This window comes from Mus caroli, chromosome 8 (genome assembly GCF_900094665.2).
Source record: "Mus caroli chromosome 8, CAROLI_EIJ_v1.1, whole genome shotgun sequence".
Taxonomy (NCBI): Eukaryota; Metazoa; Chordata; class Mammalia; order Rodentia; family Muridae; genus Mus; species Mus caroli.
The window spans coordinates 105,888,131-105,912,231 of record NC_034577.1 but is presented as its reverse complement, the minus strand read 5'-3'; the positions used below and the strand labels follow the sequence as shown (position 1 = coordinate 105,912,231).

The 24,101-nt window shown below is 44.2% G+C and overlaps 1 protein-coding gene across 1 annotated transcript in view; it reads right to left on the bottom strand.

Annotated features, from left to right (window-relative positions):
• Wwox (WW domain containing oxidoreductase) overlaps positions 1-24,101 on the bottom strand; it is a 915,833-nt gene that overhangs the window by 628,119 nt on the left and 263,613 nt on the right. The window contains exons 7-8 of the mRNA XM_021170653.1: positions 18,752-18,937; positions 12,930-13,194 (exon numbers count right to left, since the gene is read on the bottom strand). Of these exons, the coding sequence (XP_021026312.1) occupies positions 12,930-13,194; positions 18,752-18,937 (451 nt within the window). The remainder of the gene's footprint in view (positions 1-12,929; positions 13,195-18,751; positions 18,938-24,101) is intronic.

Sequence of the window (24,101 nt, the reverse complement as noted above, 5' to 3'; positions counted from 1 at the left end):
TGGCCCAGGTTTGAGCCTCGCCTTCACCTCCGACAACCTCCAGGTGCCCAATGTCTTCTCTGTTTCACAGCACACAGAAAGGCCTCCTGGGATCCAATTAGAACCTGGGGCCTCCTTCAGGTTCAAGGTCCATGCACAGCCCTTTCTGCTCCATCTGACTCCCATCTTAACCAAATGGAGACAAGCACACTCCACCCCCTCCCATCTACCTTGGAGACCTGGGACGCAGTCAGATGCTGGAAAGATGCTTGGTACAGTCAGTCCTAGTAAAGGCAAGGTGTTGGTATTGTCTCCCAGAACTACTTAATCAGCCGCAACTCTCAGGGGGACCCTCTGCTACAATGAATTAACAATTCAATTACATGTGGGAAACCTGCAGTGGTCAGGTGGAGCTGGAAAACGTGAGCTCAGTTTCTGATGGGTTTTGTTTGTTTGTTTTGGCTTTGGATCTAAAAAGGCCTCCATCACCCTGGGGCCAAAGATGAACCCAAGGGAACCTCTTCCTGCCCTGGTAAAGGGAGGGAAGATGAGACACGCCCAGGTAACAGGCACCAGTGACTCCGAATCAGGGAGCCCAGGAGAATGGGTGTATCCTTTTCAAGCAGAAGAATCCTGCCAGCTTCTTCCTGGGCCTTGGAACAAAAGGAGAGAAAGGAAGAAAGCTTACTGGAGAACATAATCCTCCCGAAGGAAGGATGCTGTAGTTGTTTTCTTTTGAACATCTTCGCAAACCCTTATAGGAAATCTGCTCGGGTTAACGGTGAGATCTCAAACACGCTAATTTCATTAGCTCTGTCTTTTATAGCTGCCAAGAATCAACATGGGGGATCAGTGATACAAGGCCCACACAGGAGCCAAGTGTCGATACTCAACTCAGGAGAGGAAAAACAGACTTACCATGTTCACCTGCCTAAGAATATTAAAATATCAAAAGGGTTTTCGAGTTCCCCGGTATTTATGGCTTTTTTTTTTCTTTCCCTTTAAAGAGTGAGAATACTATGAAAACATTATGCTGGGCTCAGCAGTTGATGGACGGTATTTTTTTTGGAACTAGCAAATATGCTTTTTATAACTTTTCTCCAAAACGAGGAACTTTGTAGCTCAAGTTACTTGGACACTGACGCTGTTTTTTCTCCGCCCCCCCCCCCTTTTCTGATCAGTCAGACGAGTTTTCTCTCTGTTCTTCAAATAAATAAGATCCCCCAGCTGAACAAACACCATATATTCTCGGGGATAGCGCTGACTTCTCAAAGACCACTTCACTTTCTCTCTCTCTCTTTCTCAAAATGTAAATGATTCAATAGACTTAAAGAGACCACATCACAGGAAACGCAAGAAGCCAATGTTGGTCATGGGATTAACCCTCTGGCTGGTGCACGAGGGAGGAGAAAGCCTCCACTCAACAGAAATAAATGACTTGATATTTCTTGAGAATTCTGAAGATGACTGGATAAGATATTTTGTTAGGCAAAGCAATGGGTAGGTATAGGCAATGGAGAAGAAAAAAAGAAACCTTTCACATTTAAAATCAACTTACTTTTTCTGAAAAAAAGTAAAGAGCAATACAAAATAAATGAAGTTTTTCTTCTTTACTTAGTTCTTTGTTCAAATAGTACAGCAGCCCTGAGCAGTAACAACTGATCTTAGAGAGGGTACCGGGCCTTGGGAAGCAGAATCATACTCCTTACGGGCTTGAGAGTGATTGACAAGATCTATCTAGTTTTACTAAAAGAAATTAAGTTTCTGTGCAATTTTTAAATCCCTATCCGACGTCAGCAACGTGAGTTTCTTTGGGAAGAGAAAGCTGGCTGCCAGTTAAACCTCTACTAAAGCAACGCATGACGGTCCACATTTTTGCACTTGGGATGCAATTTGGGATAGACACCCGATGTCTGCATCCTTCTACCTTCTTTGTAAAACTTCTTATTAAGGGGCTCTGTCTTATCTCCCACCACAAAGCAGAAATGCATAAACCATACATAGGAAAGGAAGTGGGTGCCTCAGACCCTCTCTTGGTCCTGGAAGTGGTACAGGCAGAGGACAGGAAGGGTGTGATCAGCGGGAGTGGGAGGCGTGACAGAGGCATTGGCAACAAGTGCCATGGCTTCAGACAAGGAGCTCTGGGTCAGGGCCTGTGAGGGCCCTGACCATGGGAGTACAGTAACAGGGACGAGAGAGAGAGAGAGAGAGAGAGAGAGAGAGAGAGAGAGAGAGAGAGAGAGAGAGAGAGAGAGAGAGAGAGAGAGAGAGAGAGAGAGAGAAAGAATCAAACCACTTAACGAAACTCACACAGTAGTGGGTGGGCTGCAAGATATTTCCCCGATGCGCACTCCCCTTCCATCCAACCCCAGCACTCGAATCCCTGGACTCATATCTAACAAACAATATAGAAGGTGTCAGACCGTAGTTGGTCTGCAGGGGGTGTGTTTCTGCCTGGCTAAGGGACAATGGAGCCCTGTGTAGTCCTCACGATTTATACCACTGTCTTTCCCTGCCCCCCTGCACAATGTGTCTAAAGAGTTCTGTGTTCCATACCCGACTCACTGTTCAGTTCATTGAGATACTATCAGCTTGTCTTTAAGGTTGGACGCTATGTAAGTGGCGAAGACTCTAAACTTCCACTACAGAGACCAGAGATGAAGTGGTAAACCCTTAGCCGGCTCCTATAGAACATACCTTTCTTACTGCAAGAGAACAGAGTAGTTCTGAAAACAAATTGGAACTCGGGTTTGAGTCTTCTCTATTGGTGTTAGAAAAACATCACCTTACACCTCACGGGCAGGGGTGAAGGGGGAGGGAAATCAATGTATCCAGCAAGTTATACAGAGATTGGTGCTTGTGGAAGAACATTCCGGAAAATCATGGGACAACGCAAGCTCTGCGCATTTGTTTAATCGTGCTGGCCTCCAGCATCTAAACTGCATTGAGGCCAAAAATTACTGGAAAGAAGTATGAAATTGGAGAAAAGGAAGCTGAGGGGGAGGATCAAAGGCAGCCAGGGCTTTGAGTAGAGAATCGAGGGGAGGGCAAGGACGAGGGGCGGAGGGGCGGCGCTACCCAACTGCCAGTGGGTCTGTGGGAGAAAAGACGAGGGAGATAAAGCTGGTGGCTTTCAAATCTTGGTTAAATGTTCATTAAGTGATTTGTCACACACATTAAGGGCAGACGGTTGCTTTTCTCCCCTCGGATGTTCATTCAGGAACAAAGACTTGAAACGCCAGTCAGCCTGTAGAACTCGGGAGTATGCTCACACAAAGTAACCTCCATTAAATAGACAGAGAGAATTTCTCCTTAAAGTTGAGGTGTGTTGTCAGTAGGGACCAAGCAATTGGCCCCCAAAAGGTTGAAACTGACCTAAGGCCCTTAACTCCAGCATGATGGGAGATCAGGCGGCTGCAATGTCATCCTTAGCAACACAGGCTACTCGAAGTCTGCCAGGACTACCCAAGACCTTGTCTCAAAAACTAAGTATGTGAGTTGTACACCTTTAATTCTAGCACTAAGGGGGCAGAGGCAGGCCGATTTGGGTGAAGTTCAAGGCCAGCTTGGTCCACAAGAGGAGCTCCAGACTCCAGGTTGGTTGGTTGGTTTGAAAGTTTGTCTCAAAAAAAAAAAAACCCATAATAAATAGGCATAAAAACATTTTTGGCAGTGGGTAAGTTCATAAAAAATATATTTGACAGTGAAACATTAAAACCCAACGTGAGGCTCTGCCACCTACACTCCGAGTGGCTGCTTTAACTTTGGGTCTAGTTCATTGTGATGTTTGTTTGTTTTGATAACAAAGTATACAATAATTTTTTTTTTTTTAAAGAGAGAGAGAAAGGAAAGAAAAAGGCTCATCCAAACACAAAGAGTAGGGCGTGGGTATGGCCGGTATAGGCCGGTATAGGCCGGTTGGCAGAGCGCTTGTCTAGTGTGACTCCAGCCCTAGGTTTCATGCTCCGCACTGTGTGGCTCTGGCATGGTGATGCTCGCAGGCAGTCACTGTAGTTGGGAGCTGGATGCAGGAGGATTACAAGTTCAAGGTCATCCTCAATGATATAGCAAGTTCAAGGCCAGCATGGACTACATGAGATACTGTCTCAAACAAGTAAATTGCACACATGTAGACGTACATCCACATACACCCGCGTGCGCGGGCAAATGATGGCCAGAGTGGTCACATGCTCAGTTAGGATAAACGCTGGAGATGTGCTGTGCTGCACGGCGAGGGAACAGTGATGAAGACACGCTGAAGCACCAAGCTTCTGGCCAGCAGAGTGGAGTCCTCAGTTTGAATGCAGACATGGCATCATGGATCCATGGATCCATGGTATCCAAGGAACTACGCTGAAAATGCGCCAAACAGATGGGCAAAATAATCAGCCATTAAATAAGATAATATACCTTCCCTTGGAAGGTTTTTCACCCCTTTCACAGTCTCTTAGAATGAACAGCCATTTTGGTTAGAAGCCGGCCTGTTTCTCTGAATTGCTCAACAGAGTGCAACTTTTCATTTTCGTCTTTTTGAATCTCTGTTTCGGCATGCTTTCCCCAACACTTTGGGCTTCAGTCATTCTCTAAAGCACCTGCTTCTCTGCTATGTGGCTGCCTGCCGTTTGGATGACCCCACCTCCACACCATTCTTTTCCTTAGCAGCTTCCTTGCCCTGGGAGTTTTTCTTTTAAATGCCAGGAAAATTCTCCTCAGGCTTCCATTTGAGTCTACTCTGACCCCAGTTTTCCCCAGATCATCTAGTAACCATTAAGGGAACCCCTGCAAATTCCAGTAACATGGCCATCTATCACATACATGGAACTGGAAATGAGTGAGAATAGATTTTAAGTTCTTAACATGAATACACACATACACACACACATATATATACATACTCACACATACACATATATACATGTACACACAGATACATGTATCTGTATATATACCAACATAGACATATAACACACATACACAAACACATATGGACAAACATGCACACACATACACATACATAAACAAACATGGATATATGTACATGTATACACATATACATACACAAAACAAACATATACATATGTATAACATACACACACACACACACACACACATCATATGTGTTCATGCACAATAACCAAGGGAGGCAGAAAATATGTTCATCAGGGCAAACCATTCACCGTATGTGTTTATACCAAAGAGGGCCGGGGGTTGTATTTATCAATCACACACCCACAAAAATGAGTTGAAGCTGTGATGTATGGGGAAAAGTCACAGCAACTGCCCATCAAGTGTTGTGGCTTGGCTGTGAGGTGTCTCAACAGTCCATCCCTGGCTAGTGGCACTGGATGATAGGTTTTGGAGCCCTGGGGAGGGGATTACAGCCCACCCCTACTTCCACTCAAGTTCTGTTTCCACCAAAGAAGAAACAGCTGCCCCACGCTTACTCTGCCATGGACAGAGTTTGCCACCATGCCATCTAGGTTAGTCACAGTGATGCGGACCGAAGATAACACAGCGAGTTTCCATATGCAGCTGACGTGAAACCTTCACAAGGCCAGATTCTCACAACAGGGCAGTGATGGTTATCAAGTATCTATAAATGCTTGCTTCCCTTCATTTCCTCAATGCAGCCCATGAGTCCATAAGGTGGGCACAAGACCTGGTATTTCACGAGAATCTTTTCTTTTCTTTTTTTTTTTTTAATTGGGTATTTATTTCATTTACATTTCCAGTGCTATCCCAAAAGTCCCCCACACACTCCCCCACCCACTCCCACTTCTTGGCCCTGTCATTCCCCTGTACTGAGGCATATAAAGTTTGCACGACAAATGGGCCTCTCTTTCCACTGATGGCCGACTAGGCCATTTTCTGATTCATATGCAGCTAGAGACACAAGCTCCAGGGGAGTACTGATTAGTTCATATTGTTGTTCCACCTATAGGGTTGCAGATCCCTTTAGCTCCTTGGGTACTTTCTCTAGCTCCTCCATTGGGAGCCCAGCTGACTGATTTCACGAGAATCTTAATGAAGGTAGGAAACTTGCTCATGAGTTAGGACAGAGGGGAGCTGGTATTTCTAGAGCCGTCTAACTCTAGAACATCCCCTAACTGTTCTACAGCTCTCCAGATCTCAAAATAAATAATCTTCCTTCCAATCATGCTTTTCTGAGGGAATCCATTGTTGTGGCTTGGAGCCAAGTGCCTGGGGGCTTTTGGCTCTGACCCTAGCTACCCTGGATATGCTGAGGCTGTGAGACCTGGCCTCACCATTTCTTACACACTCTGAACTGCAATCCTTCCCCACCTCAGAGAGACTAGAGGCAAAGAGCCCACTACTGACCCTCCTGTATAAGCACACAGCATTTTTTCCTTTACAATGATGTGAGGGCAACACTGCCATGTTTGAATATCAAATGAAAGCATATAGGGACTCTCTTTTGAGGTTACAGCTGTGGAAAGGCTGGGAACTAGAACTGTTTGGACCCTGACCCTTTAGTCAACGTGGAGCCTGTGCTTTTGAGGGGCTCCGGGTACTTCCTACCTTTTTTTTTAATGACATCGTGTGACAAAACCCTTGTTCTAATCTGAGAGACCTCGAATGCTTCCGGGGAGAACAGAGTGGATAAGAGCAGAAAAGATGGAATATTCCAGAATGAAAAATTTATTAGGAAAGAATGCATGGCTGGGCTGACTAGAGCTGGGACATGGTCATGTGGAACCAAGAACCCAGGTACCCTCTGATTAATTCTCATATGTTCTCGTGGCTGCACTGTGGGTAGACAGTCTATGCCACTGGATGGCTGATTCTTCTATTTTACAAAAAGTCACTTTTGTGTTTTGTTAGCCTCCCATCCATCCGCCAGGAACAGGGACTATCGACTTAATTTCGGAGAGTGGGAGCAGGGAAAGATGACTCACAGACCAGGTCAGAGTCAGAATCCTCTTCTTATGGAGGAAAGAATGATACCACCCCACTTTGCTTTCAGAATGAGTTCAGGATACAATGATCACCACTCCTGCAGCCACTTCAGAAGCATGAAGTGAAAGCCAAGACAGCCTTGAAAGGCACTTCCCACTTGAGAGACCAAGCATACCTCTGGATGCCTCAGGGTTACAGAATCTATGAAAAAAATTAAATTAGACCCCCTAGATCTTATTCCAACCATCTTTTCATGTGAATTAAGAGCTCACAGCTCATCATAGTCACTGCACGGATACAGACATTTGACCCAAGGCAGGTTGAATTATTACAAAATGACTGAAGAGAAGCAGGGGAACGAAGCTTTAAAACAACTGCCTAAAGATTCCAAGTTCTTGGCTCTTTTGAAACCCGCCACATGCATGGGCTTGGGACTAAGCAAATACCACACACTTTAAAGCTCTGGAAAGCTGACTAATGAGCCCTAGGCTAATAATGATCACCTTCAGGTAAGAAGGCTGTAGGGAGGTAGCCCTCTGTAAGAGGAGAGCTGAGCCACTGGAGAAGCCATGGTGAGAAAGCTCATGTGTGGCCCGGCCACAGAGGTCCCCAAAGTCTACTTTCCTGCCATACCTTGGCTTGGGGGAACACAGAAATCAGCGAATTCCACCCATGCTTGGAAGGCTCAAAATGCTGTGATCAACAAGGAATATGGGTTTCCACGTTGCAGGGTGTGTTTTCTTTTCTCAACTGAAAAAAAAAAAAAAGAAAGAAAGAAGAAGCGAAGAAGGAAAGAAGGGAAGAAAGGAAGAAAGGAGGGAGGGAGGGAGGGAATGAGGGGGAAAAGAAAGAAAGAAAGAAAGAAAGAAAGAAAGAAAGAAAGAAAGAAAGAGAAAGAGAGTAAAACTGGAAAGTCCCTGTTAGTCCTTTCTCTCCTTGTATGGGACACGCCAATATACCAATAAGGATTCAGACGTGAGGTGGGTCCTTGAATACACCTCCAGAGTAGCCAGCTACAGGCCTTTGAGGGATGTATTTTGTTAAAAATAGTAATTTAAAGAACAAATCAACATTTATTAGGCCCTTCATTATGCTTTAAAGTTGTACGACTATAAATCACCAGGCTGCGGGTTATCCAAGGGCAGAGTTACCCAGCTTGGCACTGCGTAAGGTTAGGAGAACGCTATGTTGTGCTTTCTCTGCTTGTAATTTATAGCTCTGCAACGGGACCCAGCGTTGCAGGCCCATCCATTAGCCGGGTAGCCACACATCTGTTACGGCTCCTTACAATGGCAGCCTTTTCATGGCTACAGGAAGAGAAACCCAATCCTTTCAGAAGATCTACAAACTCAAGCCATTTAAAAAAAAAATGTGAACTGATAGGAAAACACAGTTCCCTAAAACATCTGCTAAGCTCTTGTTACCCCAACACATGATATTCTTTCCGACAGTTACCTGCCAACACAAATATTTGGTTGCTCCAAACACCCTTCAAGGCACGTGACTGTGCTCAACTTGAAATTTACATGCGGAGCCATAGAGGGCTGGCTTGGCCCCGAGACCTCTGGCAAGGAGGTTGTTTACCAGAGTTCAAAACTAATGTGGAAAAAAAAAAAAGAGGGGAGAGGGTCAAGAAGGTGCTGTCAATGTTTTAAAGAGGAAACATAGCGACACAATCAGACACACGTGGCGGGGGCGCTACGGTGTGTCTGACTAAGGAAATGGAGCCGGAAGGAGTCGGCGAAAGGCTCTGGAGGCAAGGATGGCATTTTCTTGAACAGGCTAGGTAGGTTTTTCCTGGCGCAGATGCAATTCATTCTGACCCCGCAGAAGTGTTGTGAGGGAAAAATAAAACAGGCAGATACCTGAGGTGTCTCGACGTCAGGTACAAGTTGCCAAGGTGCCCCTTAGCTGAGAGCTTCGAAGCTCTCAAACAAGACAGCACACACCACTAGCCATAACCACCCTGGTAAATCTCTTATGCCGTTAGATAACAGCACAGGTCAGGTTTATATTGATATGATGTCATTTGCACGCCTAGCCATATCATAGATGCTAACATCTAGCACACACATTACTATACATAAAACGCAGTTTAGAGGCAGAGGTGTCAACACAAAGCTCCATGGTGATGTGACCTCATCATGCGAACACTCTCAGCAAACTTTGGTTTCCTTTAAGACATTTTAGGGACTGCTACTGGTAAAAAAAAAAAAAAAAATTCTTGGCTTAAACAACATTTAAAACAGTGTATTTCCATTTTACTCATTCTTTTTATGTTATCATAAATTCGAGGCGGGAGGAATAATCACCTCTCTCCCAGAACCCCTAGGACACTTGTCCTGTGGCCCTCTGGAGGAAGAGGGCGGCAGAGACATGACCTTGCCGGTAGGGGGCACTGTGCTGAGAATTAGTCCCCGTGAGTTTCTCATTAGTGATTATTATACTGCAGGATGCCCAAATGCAAAAATTAATTAATTTCAAAGTGATAATGCATTTACAGCAACAATTAGAAACGTATAACTGTAAAAGGGCAACATTTAAAAGACATATTACATTTAATAAAGTTGCACGAGAGCATCCAATTGTAAAATTACTGATCTGCAACAATAGTCCTTAAAGAGCCACTTAAAATAGCCCGACTCCATGAAGGGTGACCTAATTACGGTAACTAAAATCACCATAGTCACAGCGAGTCACAGCAAATAAAGAAGGGACGTTGATATTAAAACACTGCTGTTTAATGCTTACAGGGGCTGGCTGCAGGGAGGAGGGGGGCTGGGCTTCCTGAGCGCCAGGCAGGGTGGTATTTCTTCCTTCCTGGGCCTTGTACAATGGAGAGTATACCCAAGCTATGCCCATGCCACAGGGAAGAATGCTTTAAGTAAGGTGAGATGGGGAAGGAGCTCTGAAGGACAAATGGAGTCCTAGCCTAGAGAGGTATCTGGGCATCTTCTCTTCTTTCTCCTGGGCTCCCTCTTCCCTCCTCCCTCATCATGAACTCCCTCCTCCTGGAACTCCATATTCCCTCCTCCAAAACTCCCTCCTCCCTCCTCTTGAGCTCCATCCTCCCGTCTGAAGAACCCAACAATATGGAACTCAATGCCAAAATACCACCAGCCATTTAGACAGGTCACTGTTATCAAAGAGGACCTAAACAAGACTATGTGCTCCACAATCTTGTCAATCTCTACACCTAGGTTTGGAATCCTGGCACTCAGAATGCTAGCCAGGCCTACATAGTGAGATCCTGCCTCAAAAACAACCACATACACACAAAGAAAAAAAAAAGTCAATCGCCATAGCTAATGCGTGCTGACGAGATATCAAGGGCTGCTTCCTAATCAATCAGGAATAGGAGAATGGACACTCGCAGTCTCTAGGGTTTCCTTGAGACCAGATAGATAGGTCTGAGGCCACTGCTTCAGGTTCTCCTATGCTATTTTCCTGTCTTGCCAGGAATCTTCCTCCTGGAGTGATCAAGGTAGAGACAGAGCCATGAAACCTCCTCCTATACCCACCACCAGATTCCCTATTTATCATACTAAAATCACTATAGTCACAGCCAATAGAATTATTTCACTTATTATCAATTTTAGCCTGTGTCCCTTGTTATATCTGTCATCTACATTGAGGCACGAGAACTTTCTACACTCAGGTACTACTCACAGAATGGAAAGAAACTAAGGACAAAGAAAAAAAGAGGTTATACAATAGGTGCTATACACAGCACCCTGTACATGACATGTGTGACTACTGAAATGGAAACTGAACAGAATTCAGAATTTCCTCAGCTGTACAACATATATCAAGGTCTCAATTACTATAAGTGGACAATGGCCAGATGGTGACCACTAGACAAATCCTATGTCCTGGAGTCCGTTATTTGAGGTATAATGTGGCAGGATAGGATGTTTGAGACAAATTCCCTACCTTGTCTTGATGCCCACAGGAAACACTGGAACTTGATTAGGAGAAATGCTAAGGAGAGCCAGTTGTTCTACTGTGCCAGATAGCCAATGGCTGCCCTTGCCACCACCAGAAGGATAGCTGGACTTATATGCCTGAAGACCCAATTTTAATCATTTAAAAAAACCAGTATCAGTAACTGCCAAGGATCTATAAATTCAAAGGAAAATACTTTTATTATTTATGTCATGTGTGTATTTATAGAACATTCATATGTATGTATGTATGTATGTATGTATATGTGTGGTGGTGTGCACACCAATGGGTTCATGTATATAAATCCACTGCAGGATATTTGACCACATTGTAAAACCCAAGATTGTGCTATTTACTAGAAAAAGCTATTTCTAGTTGTGGTGTGGCTCAGTCTGAGTAGACACCTTTAATCCCTCTGGCTGGAATACAGACAAGCCTTTAGTGGACACCTTTCATCTTAAACAATGAAAGTAAAGTTAGTTAAAGTACCATGCCTGAAAGCGATGTCTAGTTGAGTGGCAGACAAAGTGACAAATCAGAAAAAGATTTGACAGAACAGAATATGGCCAACTCTCACAAGAAAAGAGAAGAAAGGGAAGCTACTTTGGGGGCAGCGCAAAGAAAGAAAGAAGACAGGAGGCAGTTTTACCAGACAGTTGTACAGAGTCAGATTGCAGAGAGAGAACAAGCTAGACATGGGTGAAGACAGAACGAGCCAGAGGATGAGAAGGAGCCAGAAGATTAGAACAGAATGACACAGTCAATATGAGGCCAAGCAGAGCAATTCAGTAAGACACCAAGAGAATCCAGATTGAATCAGTCTACAGGGAAAGGAATTTGAGCCAGAGCTCAGAAAGAACAAGTCAGAGGTCAGCTGATTCAGCAGCAGGGTCTCAGAGGCTGAGAACATTCTAGGCCTGGATAGGATTGTACAGAAGCTAGAGGCTTCCAGGACTAGGTGTAAGTTAGCAGACAGAGGCAGTAGGTCTCAGAGATGACAATTACTTCAGGCAAATACAAGTTACTTTTACATATGTCTGAGGTAGATGTTGGGTTCTTCTTTTAACACCCTCTACTGTATCTACGAGCTATCTATCTATCTATCTATCTATCTATCTATCTATCTATCTATCTATCTATCTATCTGTCTATCAGCAGACTTCTCACGGCACCTGGCACTTCAGGCCCTGAGAGATCCAATCACGGAACACTAACATTGAGGTTGCAAACACATAAAGCTACCCCCCAGCTTTCATCTGTCTTCTGGGAATCTGAATCTAGTTCTTAATTCTTGTTCAGAACACGCTTATCCCACTAAGCCATTTCCCTGGCCCTGAGCTCAGGAGGGCGGGCGACTGACTGAGGATGCTGTGTAACATGTATTCAAGTAACACTGGGCTAATGGAACCACAGAAAAGGTTTCACACACCATTGATAAAACAACCGACGAATATGTAAAATCTTCATATTCAGCTTTGTGAACACTTCAGTTCTAACCGCAGCGGTGAGATTCAGCCAAGAGAGTTGTCTTCAGGGATATGAAGGATAAACCACACTCTAGCCACAAAGCCTTCTCCAGGAAGGAGCTATACCCAGACCTCCATTATAAGAAGCATCTAGAATATCCGATACAAAAACCTCACCGAACCAAGAAGAAAAGTACCTACCCACACTCCCGAATCCACATTTTCAACTAACACAAAGAGCACAGCTAACACACAGAGCAAGTTCTATTTCTCAGTACTTTGTGAATCAAAGCAGAAATCACATTGAGAGAAAACAAACCATTATTGTGTCCCTCACCCCAAACCTCCAAGGTTTTCAGGTGTTCCCCACCTAACACGGACAACCAGCATCCATTATCCAAGCCAAGACTATGGTAGAGCAACAGACACAATCTAAACGTGCTGGAAGTATTGAAGAGCTTTTGCTAATGAATGAACAGGCTAGATGCTGTTGTACTCAATCCCAGGCCCACCACAGCCGGTGACAATGGCATCACAACTAGACATGTGGGTCTGGGTTTCCAGGCCCTTCTGAGACGCCGACTGAAGGCATCTGGGCCGTTCCAGAAGCCACACACTTACCATGGACTTGGTGAACGGCCTGGCCAAGGTGAACAGCAGCTTGTACACCCATGAGTTGCGATGGATGGCTGAGTACATCATGTTCCCAGGGTGCACTGCGTTGGACGTGACCCCGCGAGGGGAGAGGCGACGGTGCAGTTCATTGGAGAAGAGGATATTGCAGAGTTTAGATCTGTTATAAGCCAGCATGGCCCAGTAGTCGCTCCTCGGTGGAGACAGGCGGCTGAGGTCAAGTTTCCCGGAGGAATCGTTAATATCTGTAAATCTATGAAACAAAGAGCATGAAGTGGAGCACCGAAGATTCGGCTTCTCACAGGGCTTTGGATATTGTTTGAAATCTGACCGACCCATAGGGATCTGATCTAGAGTACCTCACAATCATGTCCCCTAAAAGCAGATGGTGACTTAACACACTGCCAATTAATTTGATCCAACGAGGAAGGAGAAACCTACACCCACAACTTCAGTAAGCAAAATAAACCCAAGGTTCACCGAACCTCCAAATATATACTTCAAGCCTGTAGCTGCAATCAAAAAGCTCAGGCAGGGGAATCATCCTGAACTTGGGGCTAGCCTGTGCTATCATGAGTTCCAACTAGGCTGAGTTTCAATGAAAGGTATGACATCAAAAGCCGAAATATCTCTCTTTCTCTCTCTCTCTCTGTGTGTGTGTGTGTGTGTGTATGTGCGCTCAAGATCTTCAACCATAAGTTCAAGCATAATTAAATAGAAACAAGCTTTAGATAAAAGGTGACTGCATTAGGGAAACAATATCACATTCCTAACCTTTGGCAGGGTTTTCCTGATTATTTTAGCCAAATGTAAGAGATCTGTGTGTTTCCATTTGAGCATCCAAGTTAATACAGACAAGCCATCTTGCCTCTAAGACTCTTTTCCAGATTAAAAATTAATGATCATAAAAGGGTTGTAACCTTGGTGAGGTGCCATCAGAAGTCTTTCATGTGTAAAAATTAAATGTAAACAAAGCCAGAAACAGGTTCTGGCTGAGTCTACCATTTTTTGAGTACAGGCATGGCATGGATACTCACAAATCAAAGTAACTAAGTGATGTTTTATAATAGAGTCTGACAGAGCCATTAAACACCAGCTGTGTGCTTCAGTTATACCTGCCTTTCTCTTAGTCAGAAAAGGAAGAAAAATAAATAAGGAAAACTGTCTTACAAAACACAGATCATAAGAAACAACCAAGAAAGAATGTTCTAGATATTATCATAGTTGTTTAAGGACTCTCCACACTTGGCTTCATTATGTTAACTCTGGGCATTGTAGAGGATCCTGGTTTTTCTTGATACTACCGTGAGGAAATAACATGGCCAGAAGGAGAGGTTTTATTTGGATTATGCTCATCACCTTAACACTGCTCATTATCAAGGGGAATCAAGCAGGAACTCACACAGGGCAGGAACCTGCTGGCAGGAGCTCAAGTGGAGGCCATGGAGTAGAGCTACTTACCGGCTTGCTCAGGCTGCTTTTCTATACAATACAGGACTACCACCACAATGGGCTGGGCCCTCCCCCACCAGTCACTAATTAAGAAAATGCTCTACTGTCTTGCCTACAACCCCAGCTTCTGGAGGTATGCTCTCTCCTTCCTCTCAGTGATTTTAGCTTGTGTCAAGTTGATATAAAACTATGCAGCGTAATTAACCATTTGTCAACCACACACTGTTAAGCCGCTACCTTTCCTTTCTCATTCATCCCCAAGATCTCTCAAGAAAAACACAAGTAACTTTAAGTCTCACAGTCTTTAAAAATACAGTCTCCTCAAAAATTCAATGTCTCATTTAAAATCCATAATCCCCTCTAAAATGTAGCCATTCATCTACGGGCTCCTGCAGAGCCAAAACGAAGTTAAATACTCCCATACTTCAAGAGCCAAGAAGCAGGGCACAGTCCCAATCTGAACAAAGCAAAACCAAATTCCAACAGTATAAATAACTCAGTATCCAATATGTGACATTCACTCTCTATCTTCTGGGCTCCTCCAAGGGGCTTGGGTCACATCTCAGTCTCCACCCTCTGCAACACACACAGCTTGTCTTCTAGGCTCCAGCTAGGTATTCGAGTGTCCAGACAATGGAGGACATTTCTCATTCAAGCCAGCACGGTGTAGTGGGGGTCGCATTCATGCAAGTTAATTACCCCTCTCCCAGGACTCAGTGACATCTACTTCAGATGCTGAATGCTGAGATTCTGCAATCTGCAAAGTGTCTGTCACCAAGGGAATGGCAGTGACAAATGGCAAGTGTCCCTTACCAAAAAATAAATAAATAAAAAAATCTGGGTCTGAGTCTTACTTTATAAATTTAACGCTGCCCGTGAGGATTACCCTCTCAAAGTTCTGGGTTACACATTTGTAGGCAGTGTCTCCTGGTGTTAGGATGGGGTCCCAGCTTCATGACTGCGGCTCACTGGGCTCATGTATACTATCTATTGCTTCTTTACTGCTGCAGATGAGACATTGGGCCTCACTGACCAGAGGCTCTGGGAGGTCCCATTTGTTTATGCTGCCACTTTTTAACTAAGTGGGAAGAGCTGGGCACACGTCAATGTCCATCCAATCAGAAGTGAAGGAGGATCCAGGAATGGCAACCATCGCTCCGGCTGTTCAAGAGGCAGCAAGGCAGCTAGCTCTTCAAGGACAACAGCTCTGACTTCCAGTTGAGTCTGGCAAAGCCAAGGAAGGTCTGAGCAGTGTCTCTGTCATCCACAGAGGCCAGCTGACACCTGCTCTCCAGACACTGAGTGGCCCTGAGGAGTCCCTGTCTTCTAAGTCCTAAGTCTCTGTTTAAGCCAAAACAATTCTTAATTCCAAAGATAAGATAATGAGAATGGATTTGCACAGACATCAGTTAGTATGTTTGAGGAGCAGGAATAAGCTTGCATGGGAAATTCTGCATGCGTGTAACTATGTGTGTGGTGTGTATTTGTGATGAAGTGTACATATGTGGCTGCGTGGGGGCACACTTATGATGGGGTGGCTTTTCTCTATGATTGCATGGGTCATGTGTGACTGGGATATATGTCTCTCTGTGGGCTCTGAGTGGCTTCCTGTGGTTGTGTGTGTGACTGTGTATGTGACACAATGTGTGACGGTGCGTGTGACAGTGTGCGTGTGAGGGTATGGCACTGTGGGTGAGATAATATAACTTTGTGGTTCTATGTGGTTTTCTTTTTCTGATTGTGCGTGATTTTATGTGTGTTTATGAGTCTGAGAATTTACATATGTGAGGTTGCTGGGTGGGGTACGATTGTATGCGGAACTATGTATGATGGTGTGTATCTACATGTGTGTGGTTTTGTGTGTGATATTCTACACATGTAAGACAGTGGGGAGGGATTGAGTGTAGAACTCAGGTTTGTGAGTGGTTGTGCGAGGTCCCATGTGCATGTATGCAGCTGTATGTGTGTGACTGTCCCTGGCTGTGCATACCTGTCTGTCTCCCCATGCTGCTGGGGCCTTTGGGAACAGTGCAACTGGCACTCTGTTCTTCTCGTTCTATTTTAATTGTTATCTGAAAAATTTCTACAGCGAGGAGGCCAAATTCCCATTTCATTATGATATATTTTAGACAGGCAGAAACTCAATTCACTCCGCTCAGACTCCAGATAAGTATGTAAAACACAGTGGAAAGAGAGAGAGAGAGAGAGAGAGAGAGAGAGAGAGAGAGAGAGAGAAGGCTAATAAATATTTCGCCCAAGGGCATCCAGTATGATATTTTCTGCAAACATAGGACTTTATTTTTCCCCTAACAGGGGGTCTTGACTCCAACGAAGAGATTCCGCCAAGGTTTATGGAGGTAATTAGAGAGCAACACTTGTGTTTTACAGTTTGGTTTAGGCTCCGGGTCCTTCTGCCGTGATCCAGTGCAGTCTGTGTGCCTGGCACCCATGCTTGCTCTCTGGAGCACAGGGATACCACAAGAGAGTGATAAACAGTTTGTCTTGTAGGAATTAATATTTTGTATAATGTTAATAAGAAGAAAGAGGACAATGAGAGCCAGTCAGCACACCCATGCAGGCCTTTCTCGCACACATTAGTCAGGCCTTGCTAGAAATAGCAATGGATCTCATTCAGACCAAGGTCTTTCCTTCCAGACCCATCTTTAAAATGAAACTAGGATGTGGATCTCCAAGTAGGCAGGAATTACACTGTGGTTCCAGTGAGAACAAAGGCGTCCCAGGAAAACAGCATCCGAGATGGAGCTGTACAGAGGGAAGGGAGCAGCTGACACCTCCACACCGTCTCCCATTAAATACCAGCTCATTTAAACATATCCCGTGGTGCCCTCCACATCTGGTAAGCGATTGTGGCTGGCAGATTTATTTCTAAAGCTCTCTCTCCTGCCTGCCCCCATGGTAGCCTCCTTCATTGCTTTTGGGGGGGGGCACTCCCTTTCTTTCACAAACCCAGTGTGATTTGCAAAGATAAGCCTGGCCAGATTTTGTTACTGCCTAATTACTAGATGTTTCGTGTCTTCCCGGGCGGGGGAGGATTATTACGCGAGCTTCTCTTTCATTGAAGCCATCATAAATTTTAAACTGGCAAGAGTAAATCTGTCTGCGGCGTGTCACTTACACCGTAAGCCCCTGTGTTTGGGAGTGATAAAGGGTTCAAGCTAACCCTTGGCTGGTCTCTCTCTTCAAAGTCCCAGGGGTTACATTTTATGGAAGTATGATTAAAAAGAGAAAGAGAGAGAGAGAGAGAGAGAGAGAGAGAGAGAGAGAAAACTGCATTCTGGGTCACCAAAAACATTTCAGGACTTAAGATGGAGAAGAAGAGGAAGAAAATAGTCCCTGGTACTGTATTTATGTATTTATTTATTTATTTGTAGCGGCTACTTTACCAAGAAGGCAAAGCTCCCTCTACCCCCAACAACCAAGAACACAGGGAAGCAAAGGAAGTCTCCCTCACAAGCTGTAAATCTTGCCTCCGAAGCCCCGAAAATCCTTTGTCTTTCCTCAGCACTTCAGAGAGTTGTTTATCCAACTCCCGCACAAATATGTTGAAAACACGGTGATGTTTTCAGATGTCTTTTTTGTCGACTGAATAGTCTAATGGCAATCAGAAAGCAACGCCATCTGATGTGTAAATTGAAATTCTAACCGAAAGAGGCATGGCCAGATTTCCAATCCGCGCTAACTACAGTCCTTTCCTTTCTGCAATTACACTGCTAATGTCTGCATTGAATTCCCTAATTTCTCATTATAAAACAATTGGATTTCATCTCGCAGCCCTTAACTGCGTTGTTTCCCCTGCTAGAATAACCGCCGCTCTCCTCTCAGAGAGACTTTGAAGTTGTTGAATTACAAATCAATAAAGGTCGTGCCATTCAGATTTAATCAATTATTATTCCATCTCTGAGTGAAATCAATGAGAAACCTGAGGTATAATTGTAAAATCACTCTATATTGCTCTAGACAGCCCCCACCCCCAACAATTCCCCAGGATCACACACCTGGAAGGATCTAGAAAAATTAATGAAGCCAGGTTGTGTACACTCATGTTTCTCATAGTGAGATTGGTCAAAAGTAGAATTGTTAAAAGATTTATTTGTGTGTGTGTGTGTGTGTGTGTGTGTGTGTGGTTTCTGGTGTCTGTGGAGACCAAAAGAGGTTGTTGCATCCTCCACAGATGGAGTCACAGGTGGTTGTGAGTCACCTGGCCTAGGGTCTAGGGACTGAACTTGTAAGAGCTTTTAAATGTTGAGCCCTTTCTGTAGCCTCAGTGCCCTGAAGGGAATTTCAGGTGGCACAAATGAAAGGACAGGTGGAAGATATGAAGTCAAATTCAAACCCACCTGTGGGACTCAGAAGAGACCACGATGACACGGGCGGGGGATGAGCGGCACAGAACATCCTGCAGGAGTTGGACAAGGTAGAAATGTCCCAGGTGGTTCACCTGAAAGGTTGTCTCCAGGCCATCCTTCGTGAGGCCCCAGGGGAGAGCAAACGTCCCTGCATTACACACAAGCACGTGAAGAGACCTGCACGAGGAGATGCATGACATCAGGCACAAATCGATGATATACATACAATCACTTAGGAACAACCCATTTCTCCGGGTTGTCAAGATGCCAACCAGTGAGAAACGAGACAAGGTGGGATGTTACATTGCTCCGAATGGGCTGTGACTTTGGGGTGCCAGCAACAAGAAGTTCCCAGGACGCAAGACACCCATGCTAACCTAGAACCATACGGGGTATGTCAGGATGAGGGTGGTTCGCTGGCGTTGAGACACACTGTCTCTGGTTAACTGTGCTTTCTAATACAAACAATTACTACTGCTTTTATGTTCAATCAAAATAGTCCACAAATACACACCAGGGGTCTTTTGATTTCTTTTCTTTAGGACACTGATACACTACAAGAAAAGCTGACACTGGGGCCTAATGCTTAGTGGATACTAAATAAATGGATCAAAGAGAATATGGTCTATTTACAGAGACGGTCACAGAGTATTTCAATACATTCATCTTAGGGATGGAGGCATAAGTCGGTGGAACACTTGCCTAGTATAAACTTAGACTTGGGTTCTATCCTCAGCACCAAATAAATCAACCATGTGTGTAACCCTAAGACCTGGGAGGTGGGGGCAGGAGAATCAGGAGTTCAGGGTCATTTCAGACTGTGAAGTGATTTCCAGGCTATCTTTGGGTAAATGAGAGCCTAATCTCAATGTCTGTCTGTCTGTCTGTGTGTGTGTGTGTGTGTGTGTGTGTGTGTGTGTGTGTGTATCTTCCTTTGGGATTAAATCTGAACCTGTAAGAAATAAGCCCGGGGATAAGAGGAGGTGTGCTATGAATAAAAATTTAACAGTAAATGTAACCCTTTCATTTGGATGAAAGCCCTAAATCCGAATAAATATATTTTTACTTCAAAGAAACCCTAATGAACAGCTATGACACAATGAGGGATCTTCAGGACCCTCTACTGTATCCATAATCAAAACATAAAAGCAACAAACCAGAAGTTAACTGCCCCATGGAGTGGGATGTGTGCAAATGGTAAGAAGCTGACAGCCCAATCGCAAGCAAACCCACTTTGTTTTGGAATCTGTTATGAAGCAAAATATATAATAGGATTGCATACATGTCAGTGGGAAAGAGCAAACCAGAATGGCAAATGGGGAAGCTGAGAAAAGATAATGACTGGGTGCCACCGTAGGAAGCCAGGAGAACAGGAGGAGGCTCCCCCAGCCAGTCCAGGAGTAACCCTGTAGATACCTGGGCTTCAGACTTTGGACTCCCAGCCCTAGGAAAGACTATGAATCTGTTGCTTTAAACCACCCATGTTGCAGTACTCTACCTTAGGAAAGCAACAGTGAATCCAGAGGCTCCTGGACCTTCCCAGATGAACTGAGGCAAGGGTCAGCATGTGTGACAATGTGTGTCACAGAGCTTTCTCCAAGAAAGGGAAAGCCCACCCAGGTGTGGTGGCTCCCAGCAGTCATCTCAGCACTAAAGGAGGTCGAGGCAGGTACCCAAGATGGGGCACACAGTGAACTCTAGGCCAGCCTGGCATACATAGTGCAATCCTATCTCAAGAAACCCAAGCCAAGGCTGTGGAGATGGCTCAGGGAATAAAGACACTACTGGCTACCAACTTGGATGACCCGAGTCCCATTCCCCAGACCCACAGGGTGAAAAGATAGAACAAACTCCTGCAAGCTGACTTCCCACCTCCACACCCCAGCCTTGGCACCCACCCACGTATACACATACACACCTTCTGAGGAAAGACACACAAATAAATTAGTACATGTGATAATAACATGGAATCAAAACAAAACCAGAAGCAAGAAAAAAAATCGGACTTCTCCATATGCAGTCACTGAGTAAGAAAATAAAGACTAGCAAGAGGTCTGGGGGGTGGGGGGAGGGTTAAACTTGTTTTTCCTTCTAGGTGTGTGCTAGTACTTTGTGTTTTTGAATCCTGAGATGTGACCGACGTCCATAAAACTCATTTGAGCGCATAGACCAGGGGTCTTAGTGTGTTCTGGGTTGAATATGTATGGGTTGCATCCCATCACCACATTCTACCTTTACAGTAACCGGAAGTACTAGAAAGCAACTTGTTAGCTGTTGGTAATTACACGGTGACCACCCATATGCGCTTTCTACTCTATGGATTTGTCTAACACAATCATCTCATGCAGCCAAGATAACATGGGATCCTTGGTGACAGTCATCTTTGACTAGGCACAATGTTTCGAGGTTTCATGCTGTCTGAAAAATGGACACTGCCCACCCTCCTAAGCCCGAGACCTCTCTGCTGGATGCACCGTGGCTACTTTGATGGGATCTCGGTTACTGCAGTGTTGGGCTAATGAGAATACCGCTGGTTACAGGCATTGCTTTGCCAGGTCTTCTGGAGACGTATTTGTTTATGTCTTGAGTATGTACTTGCAAATGGAACTGTTGGCTCACAGCATAATGCTGTGTTTAACTTCTGGGGAGGAATCAAACTGCTGTCCAAAGGGAGACACGTCCCCCACATCCCCACCAACCGTGCATTCATTACACACCCCCCACCTTGTGGTAATTCTGGCATTCTCACTGTGTGTGTGTGTCTCTCTCTTTCTTTTTTCTTTTTTTCTCTTTCTCTTTTTCTTTCTTCCTTTCTTTCTTTTTTCCTTCTTTCTTTCTCTCTCCCTCTCTTTCTTTTTTCATCTATTCTTTTCAAGTTATTTTTTTTAAATATTTTTAGATTATAATAGAATTACATCTACCCCCTTCTCTCTCTCCCCCCTAAGCCTTCCCACATACTGCTCCTTTTCAAATTCATGGCCTCTTCTTTCATTAATTGTTGTTATGTAAACACACACACACACTAAATACACAAATACAACCTCTTTAGGCTGAGTCTACATAATGTTACTTACTTATAGGCATGTTTTCAGGGCTGCCCATTTAGTATAACTAACTGGTGTGCTCTTCCCTGGTGAAGACAGTTTCTCCCAGTCTCTGCATTCCTTAGTTGCTTGTGAGTCTTTTTGTAGGACTGAGGCCTGACAGTCCTTCACTCATCCATGTTAGCATGTCTGTTGCTGGTGTTCTTGTTCAGCTCATATTTAGACAGTCCCACTGGTAAGACTTTATGGGTGTGGCTTCTAGTTACTCCCTTATCCCCTGGCTCTTCCGATCTTTCTGCCTCCCCTTCTACAATGATCCCTGAGTCTCCCCAGCAAACCCAAGTGATGACTTCACTGTGGTTTGCATCTGAATTTCGTTCCTGGCTAAGTGATACTGAGAATCTCTTTTTATGTGCTCATTGGCAGCTAGCATATTTTCGTGGAAGAAATGTGTGTTCAGCATTTATGCCCTCTTTGGAGCTAGCAGGTTTATCTTCTTATTGTTGAATTTTGAAATTTCTTTATATATGATGGATGAGCCCTTTCAAGATATTTTCAAATATCTTTCTCATTTTGTTTTGTTTTTAATTCCTCTTTTGTCCCTTGTGCTTTCTGGGTTGGACCTATCGAATCATTATTTATTCTAATATCATAAACATATTCTGATACCATATTTTCCTTCTGGGATGTAGTAATTTGAGCTTTTACATTTAGGTCACCAATTCCTGTTTAGCTCACTTTTGTATATGGTGCAGGAAAGCGATGTGACTTCATTCTTTCATGGTGGACACCCACAGGTTCTGGAACCGTTTATGGAAAAGACTAATCTTTACTCACCGAGTTACTCCAGCAACAGGGTTTGAAAAAATCAACCACATGAGGGTTTAATTCTGGAATCCCAGTGCTGTTCAGTTCCCCATGATCCATGGTCATGACACATCACACTGTTAAATTACTGAAAATGGGAAGCTTCACACTTTGTTTCCAGTCTCAGTTTGTCTGTCCAGTGCCTTTTTCATTCTCACGTGAAGTTCACAACCAAAACTCCAGGTCTGAGGAAAACTGAATTCACAGTATAGATCAGTCTATATAGAGGTATAGAAGGAATTTCATGGGGGTTTCTGCCCCTCTCCAGCCCATATAGCTCCTGAATAATAAAACCACACAGACACCTGGTGGTTTTACTAACAAGCTGTTCACTCTATGCTGGGCAGGTTCTGAGCTATATTAATCCTTCCATGCTGGTAAAACCCACATGAATGCCCCATGACTTGACAACTTAGTATCTCCTGGGCAGCTTCTGCTAGAGTTGGCTGTCCTCAGGGTGAACTTCTCCTGGCCACATGTTCTTGGTCTACCCTGCCCAATGGCGAACTTCTTCTCCACCTCCTCTTGCTCTTACCCTCCTGGTCCCTACACTGAATCTCAAGTCCCACCTTCTTCCCTCTCCAGCAAAGTTAGTGTCCAATAGGCGATTACTGGGGAGCATTCTTTACAGCACATAGGTCAGTACAATGCCCATGTCTAGACTGTAACCTGACCTTGGGATACTGATCTCAGCATCTGAATACAGGGCACCCAAGATCAACTCCAACACTGAGGGCTACTGATGTCTACACCACATCCTATATTCCAATCCATGAACATGGGCTATCTCCATATTCATCTGAGTGCCCTTTAATCTCTTCTAACAATATTTCATACATTCATAACTCTTGATTTTCACATTTATGAACATTTGTATGTTTCAAAACGGCTTCTCTATTTTATTTTTCTGCTGTTACTGCAAGCAGAATGATTTTCTTTAATTCCTTTGGAGCGGTATCATTGCTCCTACAAGGAAGCAAAATGGCTTCTGCATGTTGAGCAGTCACCTCACAATCTGGTTGAACTTGGCTGCGAGTTGTCACCCTTTCCAATTTGAGTTCATAAGATGCAAAGTGATTCCATCTGCAAGGGAGGCAGTTTTGATTTTTTTTTTCTTCCTTTCTAGTTTGGATGAGTTCTGGCTGCTAACACCCCTGTCCCATTTTTGGATGTTAGGGAGACATCATCCAAGCTTTCAGTGTAAGTATATCAGTGGTGGACTTTCTATAGGTACCATTAATGAGGTGAAGGAATAGCCTGAGTATGGTTTTTAGTCAACAAAGTGTACTGAACTATTTACAAATGATTTTTCTGTATCCATCCAGAGGCTCTATATTCTCCTGGTTTCTATTTCTTTCATTGATTAATTTCTGAATATTTACCACTGAATCCCTAGAGAGTCAGTCAGTATATAACCCTTTTGTTTCTAC